We start from the raw sequence: 17,459 nt of genomic DNA, 5'->3' as shown, positions 1-17,459 counted from the left end.
TCCGTACAATCTGCCATCTATTTTAATCCCCTCATGCACAAGGATAAAAATGATTTTTCATTTGTTTTTAATGTCATGTTTGAATTGAAGAGTATTTTCACACATGCACTCACACACAAATGAACACACATTCAGTGTACTGTAGGTATAAAAGCACCCCATGTCCAATGAATGTTTGCAGACTGAAGTTTTTTCTCCCCAGGACCAGAAAATGCATGTTGGAACAAAAATAAAATAAAATTCAATGCACACTTCTTGTATTATTGGATGTTTCCAAATCCAAATAAATTCCAGTGTCTCCCCCTCAAAAGATTTTCGATTATTTCAGAATAGTACCAACTTACTAACAACCAAAGAACATAACTTGGACTAGATAGGCGGGATATAAATTAAATAAATAAATAAATAAATAAATAACTTTTGCTTTGCTACGTTAGAGTTCACACATGCCTGAAAAATGGCCTGGACCTTTTTTGTCCCAATCTGCTAGTTTGTTGGGGACCGAAATGTACATTTTTAAAATGTTCTGCTTATTAAAACAGCATACATCTATTTAAAAAAACCGCTGGAGGAACAAAATGGCCCATTGCATTGCAAGAATGTGAACTGAAAGCATAAGAAACTCTATTCTTTAAAAAGAAAGGGCAACAGAAAACAATTTTTTTACAAAGATTAAAGGAGGCTTTTTTGAGGAAGCAGTGATCTATTAAAACTAGTCATTCTCTTTTTTTTAATAACAATACAATAATATATCCTTGTACATACTGTACAGTGGATGAAATTATGTTGCTTAACATAGTAAGCTGTACTAATGTTAATCCATTTGAAACTATGAAACTTATGGAAGAGTTGGCCCTGGGCCCTTATTCTTTAATTTTTAAATTCTTTTCAGCTCTAGTGGCCATATTGTCTGGGGGATTATGGGAGTCATAGATTTATTTTTTAAAAAAAAAACTTTTCTAAATTCTGCTTTTACCAATGCAATGAGAGCTGAGATAACTTCAGGGGCCCTGAATGAAAAAAAATGCAGCACTCTTCATATAAACATGGAGGTTGCCATGTTGACAGCCATCTTCTTTTTCCACATAGTATTCCAGATGTTGATTCAAGTCCATGGCACTGTGGAAAATAACATGGATGTTATCAGGAGCTGCTAATACCAGTACAATTAAGGCAAGCCCTAACACTTCCCATTAATATAATAATATGCAAACCCAATTAATAGGAGAAAGGACAATGTGTTAGCCTCCACCCAAAGGCCTACTGAACCTGTTGGAAATGACCCTGCCAGCAGTGCTTCTTCTAACTTGGAAATGAATGGCGAAATAGTACTGGATCTAGCTATGTGCAGATTTATGTTCTTGGACATCAGCTCCTGGAATTCCCCTGGCAGCACATTCTAGAATTGGTCTGCAAATCTCAGAATCCTCCAAGAATTCCCCATGTGGTCTGAAACTACAAATCTGCACACTTGTACTTAGTGACTACCTCAGTGTTTCACACTGCTAGAACTGCTGCTGCCATCTTTTCTGTTTACACCTGCAAGCGTACATGCATGCACATGCACGCACGCACGCACGCACGCACGCACACACACACACACACACACACACACCATTTCCACACAAAGGCAGACAAGTTGGGGCAGGAAGAGGCTTCTGCGCAAAAAGGCCCACTCACATCTTGTGCCAGCAAGCTCTCCCCTTCTTTTGCTTTCTCTCTCCCATAAGCATGCCAGTGTGAGAGCTTGTATGAAGGTGTGCTGATTTGTGTTTTCGGACTGCAGCTCCCATAATTCTGCACTGGGAATTATTGGGGAATGCTAAGAGTTGACTTCCAAATGCACCAGTCTCTACTGGCTTACCAGTTCTCTTTAGTTTACACATTAACAGACACACCTTTTTGAAACTCTTACCCATTCCTCTCATCCCCATTGCTCATCTGGGGGCTGTTTGCTTGCCTAGTAACTAGGTCTCAGACCCAGAGGCAAAGAGGAACTAATGCACATTTTTCTAACACAGTTGCAATTGTAGATTGTAGCTGAATAAGACCTAGGAGAAGAACAGAAGGCAAATGAAGTAAGGAAATAGATGAGACAGCAGGTGGAGCTGAGGTCTCAAGGGGCAGAAGTGGGGAGGTGGTAGAACCAAGGGAGAGAACTCTAGAACAAAGCCATCCAGGAAAGGAAACTGATTCCAGCAGCCTCCTCTTTGCTGTACAGAAGCTGGTGCTTAGAATTACCGCTTTTAGTAAAAAGGTCTCTATGAACTATATATTTATCAGCCAGTGGAGAGAGAGATGAGGTAGCCCTCAGGAGGCCTGGATTCAAATACTTAACTTGACCATGGAGACTCTCTTGGGTGGGGCAGCAATGATAAAACGGTTGCTTAAGTCTCTCACATACCTTGAAAACACCGTAAGTCACATGTGACTTGATGGCATTTCTTCCCCGACCCCCCCCCCCTCTCTCTCTCTCTCTCTCACACACACACACACACACACACACACACACACACATATTTTGGAGAGAGAAAAGATGGAGTCTGCTACCACCTGCTATGCAGCTAACAGAGAAAGAGAGAGAGAGAGAGAGAGGAGATGCATGGAAGGAAATGAAGCCAAGCCTCAGAATGCCAAGCTGTAGGTGAGGGGGCAACACAGCAGACAATGCAAAGAGCAGAATGCATTACAAACTACTGTACCTGTCTCAACCTCTATTGCCCCCTGAAGATGTACTCCCAGCATCCCCAGTACAAAAGTGATCAAGAAAGTTGTTGGACTACTAAAACAGTGATTCCCAATCTTGGGTCCCCAGATGTTCTTGGACTGCTGCCCCCAGGAGCATTTATCACTAGTTGTGCAGGCCAAGATTTCAGGAAGTTGTAGTCCATGAAAATCTGGGGACCCAAGGATGGGAACCATTGGTCTAAAAGTACGTCTGGGCTTTCCTTGAAAGTCAAATGACATCATCCATTTTCTCTAGTAGTCAAGAAAAGGTAAAGGTTCCCCTTGACCTTTAGTCCAGTCATGTCCGACTCTAGGGGGCGGTGCTCATCCCTGTCTCCAAGCCGTAGAGCCAGCGTTTGTCCATAGAGTTTCCATGGTCACGTGGCCAGCGCAACTAGACATGGAACGCCATTACCTTCCCACTGTGGTGGTACCTATTTATATACTCGCATTTACATGCATTTGAATTGCTAGGTTAGCAGTAGCCAAGAAAACTATCATTAATTCCAATATCTTATCCTAGCCTTTATGCACCATAACAAAATGGTATGGTTTTTCAGATAAGATAATTGCACTAATAAACATTATGTACAAAAGACTCACAAACTGCTTTTAAAAATAAGGAAGAATAAAGTAACCCTCACAGTTTAACATTTGAGTATAAATCTGTAGCTACCAGTCAAAGTGTACACGCGCACGCGCGCACACACACACACACACACACACACACACACAAACACTTTTTTGAAAAAATGAAATATTTGGCCTGGGCTTTGAGGCTATTCCTGGCTCTGTAGGCTACTTAAGCGTTGGTAGATACCATTAAATTATCTGGCGGAGAACTGAAGAGAGGCAAAATGATAAATATAAAAGAGTACTCCCTGACTGAAAAGATAACTCTTGTGATTCTCATTTTAATATATTAGTTGTTCTTTGCTTGTGTTTAAATATTTATCTTCTTGGGTTTAAATATTAATTTGGTGTGAAACTTCGCCTTTTCTGGAGAATAAATGATTGATTCAAAGTGTGTGCACGCATTTATATCAGTGAAATGTTGTGACTCAGCAAGTGTCCTTAACTCTAAACCTTAGCAGTTGCCAAGTTCAAACCTTATCTTGCTCTTTATTGCCCCTTGTCATTTAAAACGTGAGATACCTAGACAGACTAGATCCTTATAGAGCTCAAGTGCTCAGTTGAGTGTCTCCTCAACTTAAACATGCAAGAGAACCATTCAGAAGCACTGGGTATTTCGACCTCTGAGTTTTTGACAGCACGGCAAGGTTTCAATCTGTCATACTGTCCTGAAAATGCCACTGTCTGCAATGGCACATCATGTTTGGTTCCTACTGATGACGAGTTTAACCAAATTTTGAACACAGTTTTGAGTACTGTCCTAACAATCATGTTGGCACTGGTGATGTTCTCCATGGGCTGCAATGTGGAGCTTAAGAAATTTTTAGGACACATCAGAAGGCCATGGGGCATAATTGTGGGTTTTCTTTGCCAGTTTGGAATTATGCCTCTCACCGGTTTTGTGCTGTCGTATGCTTTTGGTATCCTTCCAATACAAGCTATTGTGGTGATCATCATGGGATGCTGTCCTGGAGGAACGTCTTCCAATATTTTAGCCTACTGGGTGGATGGCGACATGGACCTAAGGTAAGAAATATCCTGTTTGTGGCAGAGTTCACATTGTAACATTCTAGATGTTAAGCTAATTGGAATAGAAACGGCAATTAAAGCTGCAATCCTGATCTGGAGGTGAGCCCCAATGAAGAGGCTTTCCTCTTGATAAGGACTGAAGAGAAAGGCATCAACTTCCATGGTGAGACAGGATACTCTCTACTTAGAAAACCCTAGAAAGGGTTGTCATAAGTCAGAACTGACTTGACAACACATAATAATAGCAATGTTGTTGTTTTCTATGGGAGAGCACACCACAATGTTGTGTTAGAAACTACTTTTTTTGGAACCTCTAGAAGTCAATTACTATTTTTAAAATGCATATGGAAACTCTGTTGGGTGCATAGAGCCACTAATGAGATTCTGAGGATGGCTGTGGGTGGTATCAAATGACTGATCACTTTCTCATCACTAAGCACACTTTGATGGGTGACATCTATTCAGTTTGCTGTTCCCTGCAGAACTACAGATGTCACCCATAATGCAGTCAGTATCCTATGCAAGACCACAGGTGCAGGTGAATATACCCAGAGCAAAAGGTTCTACAGACCAATCACAGGGCATATCATCATCCCCTGTATTTATCACCTGCTCGTTTGCTGCCAGGGGAGCTAGCCTGATCTGATCAAGCACAGCTTTTGTTCTGTTCTGCTCTGGATAGCTGATGGACCCATCCTGATGCCCAGAAGATTTAGTTGACTTCATTCCTGATTTTTTTCCTTCATTCACTCATGTGAACATCTCCTCTGCTTAGAAGGGATGTTTCCAAAACCTCTCTTGTACACATATGCATCCTACTGCTGAAAGCTGTTCTGCAGCTTCACCAGCACTGTGAAGATTAACAGCCTGGGTGTGGATTTCCAAACAGAGATGTATTTGGAGTAACGTATAGAGCCTACAATAACACATTGCTGACGCACCACATGCCAACTGTCTTTTCTATACTAGGGCAAAGGAATTTTCCTCAATTGTGGGCACTACTGTTAATGACAGGAATATCAAGTTCCAAAATGGATTTTTAAAAGGAACACTTTTTTTAAAAGTTTGAGAAAATATGTAATTGACCGATTTCAAAAGGATGACATTTAAGCCATTGTTTATACATTACATGATCCTAGTGTGTCTTTAGCTGAGTGTGACAGTATGGAAGTTTATAGTGATACTCTCTGTAAAGGGGGGGGGAACATATATTACACATGCTTTCTAAGAAGTCTGATGGAATTCAGTTAAATTTATTCATGAGCAAGATTTTTTTTCCAGAAGTAAGCCCCATTAAATTATATGAGACTCACTTCCAAGGAAGTAAATATAGGATTGCTCTGTGCATGTATATCCCATGAGACAGACAGACAGACAAATAGGTGCTCCAACTCTGTATAAAAGCAGATTACTGGCTTTAAAGCGGGAGTGATGAGTACATGGGCATGTGTGGTCATACACACACACACACACAGAGAGAGAGAGAGAGAGAGAGAGAGAGAGAGAGAGAGAGAGAAAGCCTGTTTTTACAGGCCCCACTGCCCCCTTTGCATCTAATGCCAAATGCTGCCAATTGTTCTCCTAAAAATAGGTGGTGGCCACACAACATTAAGCCAGTTTCTTTCTTTCAAAAAGAGAAGGGGATGCTTTGCCATGCAGATTGGCAACATTCTGTAGCACGGGAGAACAATCTGGAACTCTTCTGCACCATTATCAGCCCAATCCCTGCATTTACTCAGAGATGGCTAATCCGAGTGCACAGAGCTTTGTCACAAGTACGTGTGGCTGTGATTGCAACATGACAATATAATCCTCTACATATATACTCAGTAAATTCCATTCTTTAAAGCTGATCTTACTTCCAGGCAAGTGTATATAAGAATACATCTACAATCCGGCTTCAGCTATGGATTTCGCAGTGCTGACTTCTCTGCATCCAGTTTTCAGCTCCCTTGGCTTACTGTTCCTAGCACTGTCATGTAACTGACAGGTTTCTTTGAGTCAGCATTCTGTTCCCTGTTATCCTAAAATTGAACATTAAAAATCCACAGGGCAAAAATAATACGAAGAGTTCTGGAGTTCTCTAGGTTCCTGTACTAATCAGATGCCACTGGCTGCAGTTGTGCAATGCTTCCCAACAGTCTTCTGGTAACATAGGGGAAGAGGAGAGGGCAAAACCTTATCCAACCAGTTTATGTGACATCCTATAGTCCCTTCAGTCATATTTCAAAGAGCCATAGGATGCGGGGCAGCGTGTATCTGTGCTGATCCTCTACTCATTTGACTTATTGATGAAAATGGCTTTATAGCTAGTTTGTTGTTATCAGTAACCATGAATGATTCTCTTGCAGCATCAGTATGACAACATGTTCAACCTTGTTGGCCTTGGGAATGATGCCACTTTGTCTCTTGATTTATACCAAAATCTGGACAGACTACAATTCCATTTTAATCCCCTATGATAGCATTGGTAAGTTATATCCTTGGGCCCCTTTGTTGGGAAAAAGACGGGATGTGAATAAAACACAAGCATGCATGTTCTTTCTTTCTGCTCAACAACCATCTACATTGCTCCGTGTGCAGTCACGAAAGCAGCAAAATCAGGGAGCTGGATGGGGTACAGATTGTATTTGTCTTCAGTGTGGGATTGTCACTCTCGAATTGGCCTTCTCAGCCACACTAGATGCTGTTCCAAGTCCTCCATACAGAGTATGTTACCATAGTCTCTCGAGACTGAAGGAGGCCTAATCTATTGAATGACTACATAACAGCACCTTTGTTTCTAAGGTGGGGACTGGTAGGTATGCTGCTTCAGCAGTTCTTGCTCTTCTAGTCTCAATGAATGACCAAAGGGGTCTCTTTCTAGCCCTGTGGCGGAATCCTCAAGTGTTCATTGGTTACAAGTCCTAGAATTTCTGATCAATGGATTATGCAGACTGAGAATCTTGGGAAACCCAAAATCTGTGAAGCCAAAGTTTGGGAACACTGTGCCAGGCTATGGAAGTAAGAGAAACTAGTGTGACACAGGCTTTCCATCAGATTTTCACTGAAGGCAGAATATATGGGTACGTCACTGAGTGTCAATATATCTATTTGTGTGAGTGAGTGAGTGAGTGAGTGAGTGAGTGAGTGAGTGAGTGAGTGAGTGAGTGAGTGAGTGAGTGAGTGAGTGAGTGAGTGAAGCTACACTGACATCCATTAGCCCTTGAATCCGCAAGGAAAGCTCTATTTTTCATTCCCCCTTAACCGATAAGAAGCACAGGGTTGTTGCCAATAGAATGGTATGCACAGTTTGTGGACAATGAGAATTTCATGTGCTTAAAACATATCTTAAAGCCTTTATACCATATACAGAAGACTTCTCTAAGGTCCATTTCTGTGCTCATAGTTACCCCAGTAGCAGGTCCAAACAGGATGGCAGCATGTTCAGCAATATAGAAAGATTTGGTTTGTTCATTAGTCTCCTTAGATAAAGAAACTAAAATGGGAACATGTTCCTGAAGAATACAGAAGTCTACACCAACTTTGGCATAGCAGCCCATCCATCTTGTAAGTCAGTATGGATCTTGGAAAAAAACCGGAGATCTATTGACCTACTCTGTGTGTGATAGAAAGCTTCTGACATTTTTCATCATCAGAACTGGTGGGTTGTTGTGGAATGTTCAGTTGTTTCTATGAGGAAAGAGAAAATGTGTTAATGTGATGGAATAAAAAGCTTCCCTAAGATCAAGCAGAAGATTGATTTTAGGATGTAAAGATGTAAAGAGCGGCATAGCCAGAGGCAAGGAAGTTGAAGAAAGACTTCAGAGGCAGTGGACTATCCATGCTGAACATGAAGGAAGGGTAAAGAGTGCAGAAAACCTTTTGGCTCTATAGCAGTGGTTTCCAAACTTGAGTCCCAGATGTTCTTGGACAACAACTCCCAGAAATCCTGAACATACATTTATTTATTTATTTATTTATTTATTTATTTATTTGTTTGTTTGTTTGTTTGTTTGTTTGTTTGTTTGTTTGTTTATTTATTTATTTATTTATTTATTTATTTATTTATTTATTTATTTATTTATTTATTTATTTATTTATTTATTTATTTATTTATTTATTTATTTATTTATTGGACTTACACGCCGCCCATCTAGACACAGTCTACTCTGGGCGGCTCACAACCAAGAACATAAAAACAATTAACATATAAGATAACAGCACAGCTAGTGGAATTTTACCGTATTTTTCTGTGTATAAAACAACTCTTTTCCCTAAAATAATTAGAGGAAAAACTGAGGGTCATTTTATACGGAAGGCAGCAGCAGGAGGCGGAGATTGAGACAAAGAAGCAACCGCACTCAGTCGCCTCTCACGGCTGCCCATTGACTGCTGCCACCGCTGCCCAATTGCCTCCTCTAGCAATAGTCTCCTTACGATCGGGTGGCAGCAGCAGTCAATGGGAAGCCATGAGAGGCAGCCGAGCACACTGCTTCTTTGCCTCAGTCTCTGCCTCCTCCTGCTGCTGCCTCCACCGCTGGTTGTGGACTCAGTGATCGTGCAGCCCTTTGACCGCTGTTTTCCCTTTCCTTTTGCTAGGCCCCAGGTTTAGGAGGTGGAGGGGGAAAGCAGCAATCAAATTTTCTAATTTGGGGTTAGAAAAGTGGGAGTCCTCTTATACATCGGGTCATCTTATAAACAAAAAAATATGGTAATTCCAGAACATCCGGGCTGACTGGGCACCACTGCTGTATAGTATGACACTATGGGAGACAAAAGCACTAGGGTTACTATTCAAGAAATGCAGTCGTTAAACAAGGAGGGCAAAATAGGTAGGGGATTTCAAAATTGAAAGCTGAGGAAACAATGGGTGGTGGAGAAATAAAGAAGGGAAGAGCTGAGTAGAATTTTGGTCTGAAGGAAACTTCAGTGTGTCAGAGGAGAAAGCAGAGAAGCAGGAGAATTCTAGGGGGCTCGATATCTTGTGGCCAAGGGGCCATAGGATATTCAACCAGCTTTCTCCTCTCTATTCTGGATGCTACAACTCTAATCGTCCCTGCCCATTTGCCCTGCTGGCTAAACCTCATGGGAGCTGCAGCCCAACATTTCTGGAGAGACTCCCATGGAGGACAGCTGATCTGGACTGTGACAAAAGGTCTGCACAAGTTGTGGCTTTTCCTGTCCACAGCCTTGTAATTGGGTATCTCTAAAGAGGCAATGAAATCCAAGTAATTTCATATATTGATTTAAACAGAGCTGCCGGTTCTTTGCCAACCAGTTTCTTGTCAACCTGACTTGCCTTAGGATCCAAAATTGCCTTCAAATCAATACCATTCTATTTGTAAGACATGTCACCGTGCCCATGCAGTGTTCGCCACAGTGGTATTACTTTATGTCTCCACTTCCAAAGAGCAAGAAACTCTCCGTTTCCCCACCCTCCACTTTTTTCTTCTTCTTCTTCTTTTCTTTTCTTTTTTTAAAAAAAACCCCAAGAACTATACAACACCACACAGTAAAAGGCACTATAAGCTGGTACCCATTACAAAAGCACCCAAAGGCAAAAATCAATGTTTAGTAGGATCATAAAAAGAAAAAGTAGAGTACAGAACGACAATAAAAAGAATGGGTAGGCTACAGAATGACAATGATTATCATTGCGGGGAAATTGTTATCCAGCTGGATGGATGCGTGTAGCACTATGATTAGGCAACCAGGCTATCAAGCATATAGCAGTGGAGAGTCAGCAAGACAGTGATCAGGGAGGCCTTCCTCAGGGAGGAAGCTCGGTGGGTGACCTTGTTGAACCAGTCACTCTCCTTGTTGTCAGAGTCTCCAAAGAGGCAGCCCCAGGCTTCTTCAATAAAAATATGGTAAATAAATAGCCTATTGTATAACAGATAAAGCACAATTCAGTAGGAGAGAAAAATGGGTAAAGAAATTGATCTCCTCAAGTCTGTGTTTGTAAAGGATCTCATTGTTCAGAGTACATTCTTCTCAGCCTTGGGGCTGTCTGACCAATTTATCCTGCTTTTGTATTTCCAGGCATTTCGCTGGTTGCACTTGTTGTTCCTGTTTCATTTGGGATATTTTTCAAGCACCGGTGGCCCACAAAAGCTAAAATCATATTGAAGGTAAGACCTGAAAACATTCAATAACATACCTTCCCCCTCCCCTCCGCCTCACAAAGGATGGAGCCTGCTTGTTACCAGAGCCCAAAACACACATTTTCTCCCCAGCAGTGTCATCTGCTTACTTATGCATGACTCCAGAATGAGACATACAATGGCAGACATTGCTTGTGCTCCACAGATGACTCCAATAGATTGTGTGCTTCTTCTTGTAATGTGTTTTACAATTGCACCTTTTTACCAACTCAAGGGAGTACTCCTTCTAAAATAGACTTCTGTGAGGCTGTGCTTTGGTTCTTAGACAGTTCCTTGGATGTCTCATCTGTCCAAACATGAGGGCTCTGGGTGAATAATAAAGTAATTGTTAGAGAACACCATAAATCCAAAGATGGCAGTAGAAAGAGCACCCTATTCACACAGAGGGAGACAGGGCATTTTGCAAAAATATAATAAACTTAATAAGTTAACTATTGCTGGTCAGTTACTTTTAAATGGTACCTCCAAAAGATCCACAGGCTGGGCTGTATCAGTACACCAAACATTAGGGCTCACTTGGACTCCACCATGTACAAGGTGCAATGGAAATTTGAAGTTTACCATTTCTGCTGGTGGAACCCTTTATATGAATAACTTTTTACAATATTTGTACAATGAGGTCATTGTCCCTTCTCTTCCATATCTCAGGTTGGTTCCATTAGTGGCGCAGTTCTCATAGTGATCATCGCTGTGGTCGGTGGGATATTGTACAAAGGTTCCTGGACTATCACACCTAACCTCTGGATTATTGGCACCATCTTTCCAGCTGCTGGTTATTCACTAGGCTTTCTTCTGGCTCGTATAGCAGGCCAGCCCTGGCACAGGTAACACTCATTTCCACAAATCAGGTCTACAATTCATTTTGCTTTAATTTAGAAATGAACCAATTGCAAGAAACATGCCAGAACTCAATTAATTATCCAAAGGTCATGTGCTGTTTTCCTGTATAGAGAGAACATTTTCATGTAAAGTCCCTGCTCACCCTCCCATCTTCTTTGAAAACAACTGATATTTTTCCTTCTTACAAACCTCCATTCCTAACCCCCCCCATATTACCCCAAATGGCTTATATGAAGTTCATTAAAAAAACACACACAACCCTGAGTCAGAAGCCTGAACTAGAGATGGGCATGACTCACTTCATGCCACGCTGTCGCAAATCATCCTGTCCCCCACCTCACCCCAAGGCTGGTTCCCACACACACTAGCTGGTGCAAGTTGCTCGCTTAGACGAGGAGGCAAGGAGGGGATTCCTGTAGCACTGCCTTTGAGTGGGCAGCTACTGGAGGAGGCAGAGAAGGGAAGTCCATGCTCCTGCTGCAACTGGACAGTCACACAAATAGCAAGACAGGAGCAGCACGTGCAAGCTGGTGAGGGAGGGAGCCAGCTGGAAGGTGGGGGAAGGGAACGTGCGGCATCTCTTGCAACGATGCAGCACAAAGCAAGTTGTGACCCTTTAATCAGCCTTTCCCAACCTTGGACACCCAGACCTTACTGGATTACAGCTCCCACCATGTCTAACCAGAGGTGGCAGCAGCTGTAGTCCAAGAACATCTGGTGAGCCTATGTGAGGAAAGGCTGATTTCGATGAAAACATGCTGAAATCTTTTATGCAAGATCAGTTCAGGATTATCTCTGAGGATAAATGGGTAGGAGCTGTCAAGTCTTGCCACTATACCTACATCCATTATGGTTTACTCAACATGTGATTTCACATTGTTTGCACAATTTCTTTAAAGGAGCCACAGCTCAATGGTAGAGTACTTGCCCTACATACAGACGTTCCAGGTTTGATCCCTGGGATATCCTGCTGAAAGGCTCTAGGAAAATGATTGGGGGGAAGAGCTTGGCTTGAGATCTTGAAACATTACTGCTACCCACATGGAATAGATCATGGCTCAGCAATGATTCCTTCCACCTGCAAGCACAGTACTAAAGCACGCACACCCATCCATGGGCTGCTCTGCGGTGGAACTCAGCTTTGCTCCCATTTCATCATTTCTGCTCAGCTGATCAGAGTTTACAGCTGAGCAATGTGGGAAAGATGTCCTAAGGAGTGGCTGTTGAGTCAGAAAATGAGGCCCTATAGCAGACCCACAAGCCAAGACGTTCCCTAGCTCTGGACTGGACAGCCAAAACTAGGCCAAGAATGTGTCTCAGTGTAGGGCTACTGTCTATGTTGCCTTACCGTTTGTAAACACTGCTAGGCAGTCTCTCAATTATGGAATATACACTATAACCTAAGAAACACAAGGCAGTCTATATTTCTATCCTTGGCCACTATGTTTGAATGCATGTGCTGACTATAACATACCTCTTATAGTAAAGGTTTCAGAATTAGTTCTTTTTAATAATTTCAGTGGGGCACAATACAGTACATAAAAAATGTGAAACATGCATTCAGACAAGGTGAACAGGGGCAGAGAAGACAGAATAATGAGGCATAAAATGGCTTCAGTTGTTCTAGATCTGGTATGTGTACATGCATGTGTGCATGCCATGTGCTGATTGTGCAACAAGGTGTACACCACATCTTTAAAACACTCAAAATAAGGCATGTTATATGATGAATTTTAAGAATTTCTAACACAAATCTTCTGTAACTAACCAGCTATCAAAATACCTTTTAATTAGGACAAGTGCCCCTTACCACAAAACCCCCATGCAGCTACATTTTGCAAGTTATGCCTATCCAGCTGTCTGTTATCATGCACAAACAAACCTTTCCTACCTGTGGATGCTAATTAATGACATCTGCACACCAATGTCACTGGAAAGCCATTCTGTGATTACTCAAGGACATTTTGTTGGTTTGTATGATAAAAGGGACGTTTGCAAAAAGCTGGTCAAGCACATCAGCTGGTCAAGGTACATCAGGGATTGAATTCCAGGCAACATGGATTCACCCAGGTTAGCAGCTTCAATATGCATGCAGGCAAAAGCACCCACGAGGGGCATGTATGGAATAGAAGCATAAGGTGCACTTGGCAGCAAAGCCAAGAAGGTCACTTAACCGCCCTATTTGCAGTTTAATGTGTCTGTCTTCCTCTCTATTTTGCCACGTATGCCAGCACAAAATACATTGATGCAATCAAATATTGTAGAATGGGCTCCAGATTGGCTCTTGACAGAGTCGCCCATGGCCAACCTCAAGGAGTGCATTCACTATGCAGGTGAGCCCAGCACGGAAGCTTACTTTGGATTTGTAAAGAGTATGCTGTCTACCACCTGCCTTCCAAACAATTGCCACCTTGTTCTTGGTTTGGTGAGTAGAGAGGTATTGTGAAATCAACCCAGTGCCTCTTCCAATCTCTTCCCTGCCCTTCCTATTGTATCCGTCCACCCTAAATTAGGCGTTCGTGGGCAGGGAATTTCATGTTGAACTTGGAGAAGTCACTTTCGGCAGGCAACCCCCAGGATCTCAGGGGGTCAACATCCAAACAATAACTATCTACAAGGCACTACTAGACCATTTATACATGAAATAGTAAGAAGGATGAGTTCTCTACTTACATGGTATGTCCAGCAATGTGTAAATATTTCTATAAGCAACATGTTGTGACTTTCAGATGCCGCACAGTGGCTTTGGAAACAGGGATGCAGAACAGTCAGCTTTGTACAACCATTGTGCAGCTCTCCTTCAGCCCTGAGCAGCTGGAGCTGATGTTTACATTCCCACTCATCTACAGTATTTTCCAGCTGGGGTTTGCAGGAATCATTTTGGGAGGTAAGACACTTTCTCGTCCCTTTCCAATATTTTTCTTCAGAAAGCACTCAACAGCACAGATATCTGCAGAGAGGGCACAGAGGGGAACTTGCTCCCCCCTAGAATCCTAACTTTATTTACTATAAAGGCACAGTGTTATAGTGGTGATACAGATCATGTGTATGGATTGTGCTAACACAGAGATATGCAGCTTTGCATTGCCCTCCCCTGGAATAATGCCTGTGGACACACTTGCTCAATAGGTTCGTATTGGCCACTCTGTTCAAGACCCATATCCTCACTATTGCCAAAGAATGAGCATTTTAGGAAGAAAGATAGCAGATTAGATCTGAAATAACTCCAATTAGTGAGGCTTATTCCTAGAGAAGCAGACCTAGTTTTGAGATACCCAGTGAAGTGTAATGGACAGAGTGACGGACTAGTACTCTGAAGGTCAGAGTTCAAATCCCTACTCAGCCATGGAAACTCACTGAGGGAGTGAAACAGATAAAACCAGTCCTTAGATATCTCACTTCCCTTAGAACTTCTATTTGGGCTGCTGTAAATCAGTTCCGTCTTGACGGCATATAACAACAACAACAACAACAACAACAACAACAACAACAACAACAACAACAACAACAACAACAACAACAAAAATAACATAAGATTGCAGCCCAACCCTTTCTTGAAATGTCAGGATAGCTTTTGTTCCTTCCTTCCTTCTTTCTTTATGCATGCTATGCTAAGGCCAGGAAGCAAAGTATTTTTTTCCCCTGTGTGTTGTGTCTTCAGTTTTGCCTACCGCCACTGACCTATGCCAATGTTATTAGTCTATCAGGTGCACAAAAAGTATTTTGCTGATCGAAATAAAGACTTCGCACAGACAGAAAATGAACCTGAGTCCATGTCGGCCTCAAAATTCTCAACAATGAATGGAGGATTTGCGTCAGAAGAAGGGACCCCATCCCCTGTGTCAGTGCATCCTAATGGAAGATTATAAATATTGCAAAATTTACTGAACTTTTATATTTGAAAAAAAAATCTTGCTCAGAGGGAAACTTTTTGCGTATCAGACTGTGCTTTTCTACAGAAACTGTGTTTTAAATTATTAAGTTACAGTAGGAGTCTTCAGCATTTTCTCTTATTTCTGAACAACGCCTGGGCAGTGCGCAGGCAGTTCTTTTGATTTTTCTAAAGATCCTAGTATGATGCCCAGTAAAGAAATGCAAGATACAATAAACTAGTTAACTCAAACATCGGAAGTTTTTCCTTTTTTATGTTTCTGTGGATTTGGTTTTGTGATGGCCCAATAAAGTGGAGTGTGTTTGTGTGAGAGAATGTGGATGTGACCAGCCCCAAACCAAGCCTGTCACCTTCCAGTCGCATGCCTGACACCAGCCATTAACCATACTATACCTGGTTTTTCAAGAGTGAATTGCAGGCAATTCAAGCATGATACTGTGCAGCAATATTGGGCCATTTCCTGGCATTTTTAATTCTGGATACAGAAGCACAGTATACCACTTGCATAAACTGGAAGTTTTTCTAAGAATTGAATGACCTGGCTTTTTAAAACAGAAGTTTATGTATACATACATTACACATAAATTCCAACAGAATCCTCTCTCATGTAGAATTACCCAGTGCCGGAGCATTCTAGAAGATGATCACATTATCTATATTATAGTTGCTGGGAGGGGACATAAGCAAGAACAGCTGGGGTGTGGCTATAGTCCCTCTTTGCCAAAATACTAGGTAAGGACACGGAAAAGGGCCTTCTCTGCTGCTGCTCCCAGACTCTGGAACTCACTCCCATGGGAGGCGAGGGTGGCCCCATCTTTGCCGTCCTTCTGCAAGCAGATGAAGACCTTTCTCTTCAGACAGGCTTTTCTTTAGTACTGGCTGTCTGAGAGGGCTTTTGAATGAATTATTGTGCCGTGTTGCTTTGTATGTACTTCTGGTGTAGATTTTGTGTTCCGTTTTTGTTTGGTATTTTATTTCTTTTGTAATATTTGTATATTTACTGTTTGTAGCTTTAAAATATCATCTTCTACTAATGTAAGCCATGTTAGATTCTTTTAAAGGAGAAAGGCAAGGTAAAAATATTTTAAATAGAAATGAATAAATAAAAATATTTTGAAGTGCAATTTTTGGATTTAATGAAATGGTGATGCAAAGATGTGAATATGTGCAACACATACAGTGGAAACACAAACACACCCTTTTACCTCTCTGGTAAACTAATACTGCTTTGCCTGCTCCACAGAATGCAGACTAGAAAGTTATGTACCAATTTCTAAACCCTTTCCTTGGGATAAGCATCCTGAGGAAGAAAAGTTATATTGGACCAAAAGCTATATACCGATATGTTGTGTGCAAGTTTTCCGAAAGATGACCCCTCGCCTTTCGAAATAAAAAAAGAAAGAGGTAGCTCAGAATGAGCAAAGATTGTCATTTTGTTAACTCCAGGATCAAAATAATCCATACTATATGAAAGAAAGTCAGCTAAGAAAGATAGGGACAAAAATCAACTCATCTGAAATGTGGTGTTGGAAGATTGCCTTACACATACCTCAGACAACCAGAAAGGCAGGAAAAGGGTGCTCAATCAATTCAAGCTGGACCTCTCATTAGAGCAAGAAAGAATAAATTGAGACTACCCCATTTTGAACATATAATGAGAATACACAACTAACCAGGGGGAAAAAAACAATATTGCTGAGAAAAGTGGTGTGAAGGGACAGTAGGAAAAGAGGAGGACCTACCATGAGATGGGCTGAATGAACAAAGGAATCAATCCAACAGATGTTATTTTACAAAACCTGAACAAAATTTATTGGAAACGACAATATTCGGGGGAAGGGGGCAATAGGAAAAGAGAACAATCTAATATAAGATTATATTGGTCTGCAAGATCTGAGCAGAGCTGTTAATGATAGGACACTTGGGAGATCATTAACTCATATAGTCACCACACATCAGAAGTGACTTGATAGCACAGAACATCTTCAGAGTTTTTTTTTTCTTAATTACCAAGCAATTGTACAGTGTCAAGACAGGTGGAGTGGTGTCTATGACAAGTTATAGGCACCAAATTTATCTGTTTATTTATTTAATTTATATCCCGCCCCTCTAGACCAAAGTCTACTCTGGACAGCTAACAACAGTCAAGAATAATAAAAAAATAAAACAACATTAATACAATTGAAAAGAGC

The 17,459-nt window shown here is 41.5% G+C and overlaps 1 protein-coding gene across 1 annotated transcript; it reads left to right on the top strand.

Annotated features, from left to right (window-relative positions):
• Positions 1–930: 930 nt before the first annotated feature.
• Positions 931–15,498, top strand: SLC10A2 (solute carrier family 10 member 2). The gene is made up of 6 exons (XM_020795578.3): positions 931–4,386; positions 6,741–6,859; positions 10,414–10,502; positions 11,184–11,359; positions 14,105–14,262; positions 15,075–15,498. Exons 1-6 carry the CDS (start codon positions 3,944–3,946, stop codon positions 15,242–15,244), a joined length of 1,155 nt encoding a protein of 384 aa, XP_020651237.3. The 5' UTR covers positions 931–3,943; the 3' UTR covers positions 15,245–15,498.
• The last annotated feature ends 1,961 nt before the right edge of the window (positions 15,499–17,459 follow it).

The sequence above is a fragment of the Pogona vitticeps genome, chromosome 3, assembly GCF_051106095.1.
Source record: "Pogona vitticeps strain Pit_001003342236 chromosome 3, PviZW2.1, whole genome shotgun sequence".
Classification (NCBI taxonomy): domain Eukaryota; kingdom Metazoa; phylum Chordata; class Lepidosauria; order Squamata; family Agamidae; genus Pogona; species Pogona vitticeps.
Note: the sequence above shows the minus strand (reverse complement) of the source record. Positions and strands in the feature narration are given on the sequence as shown.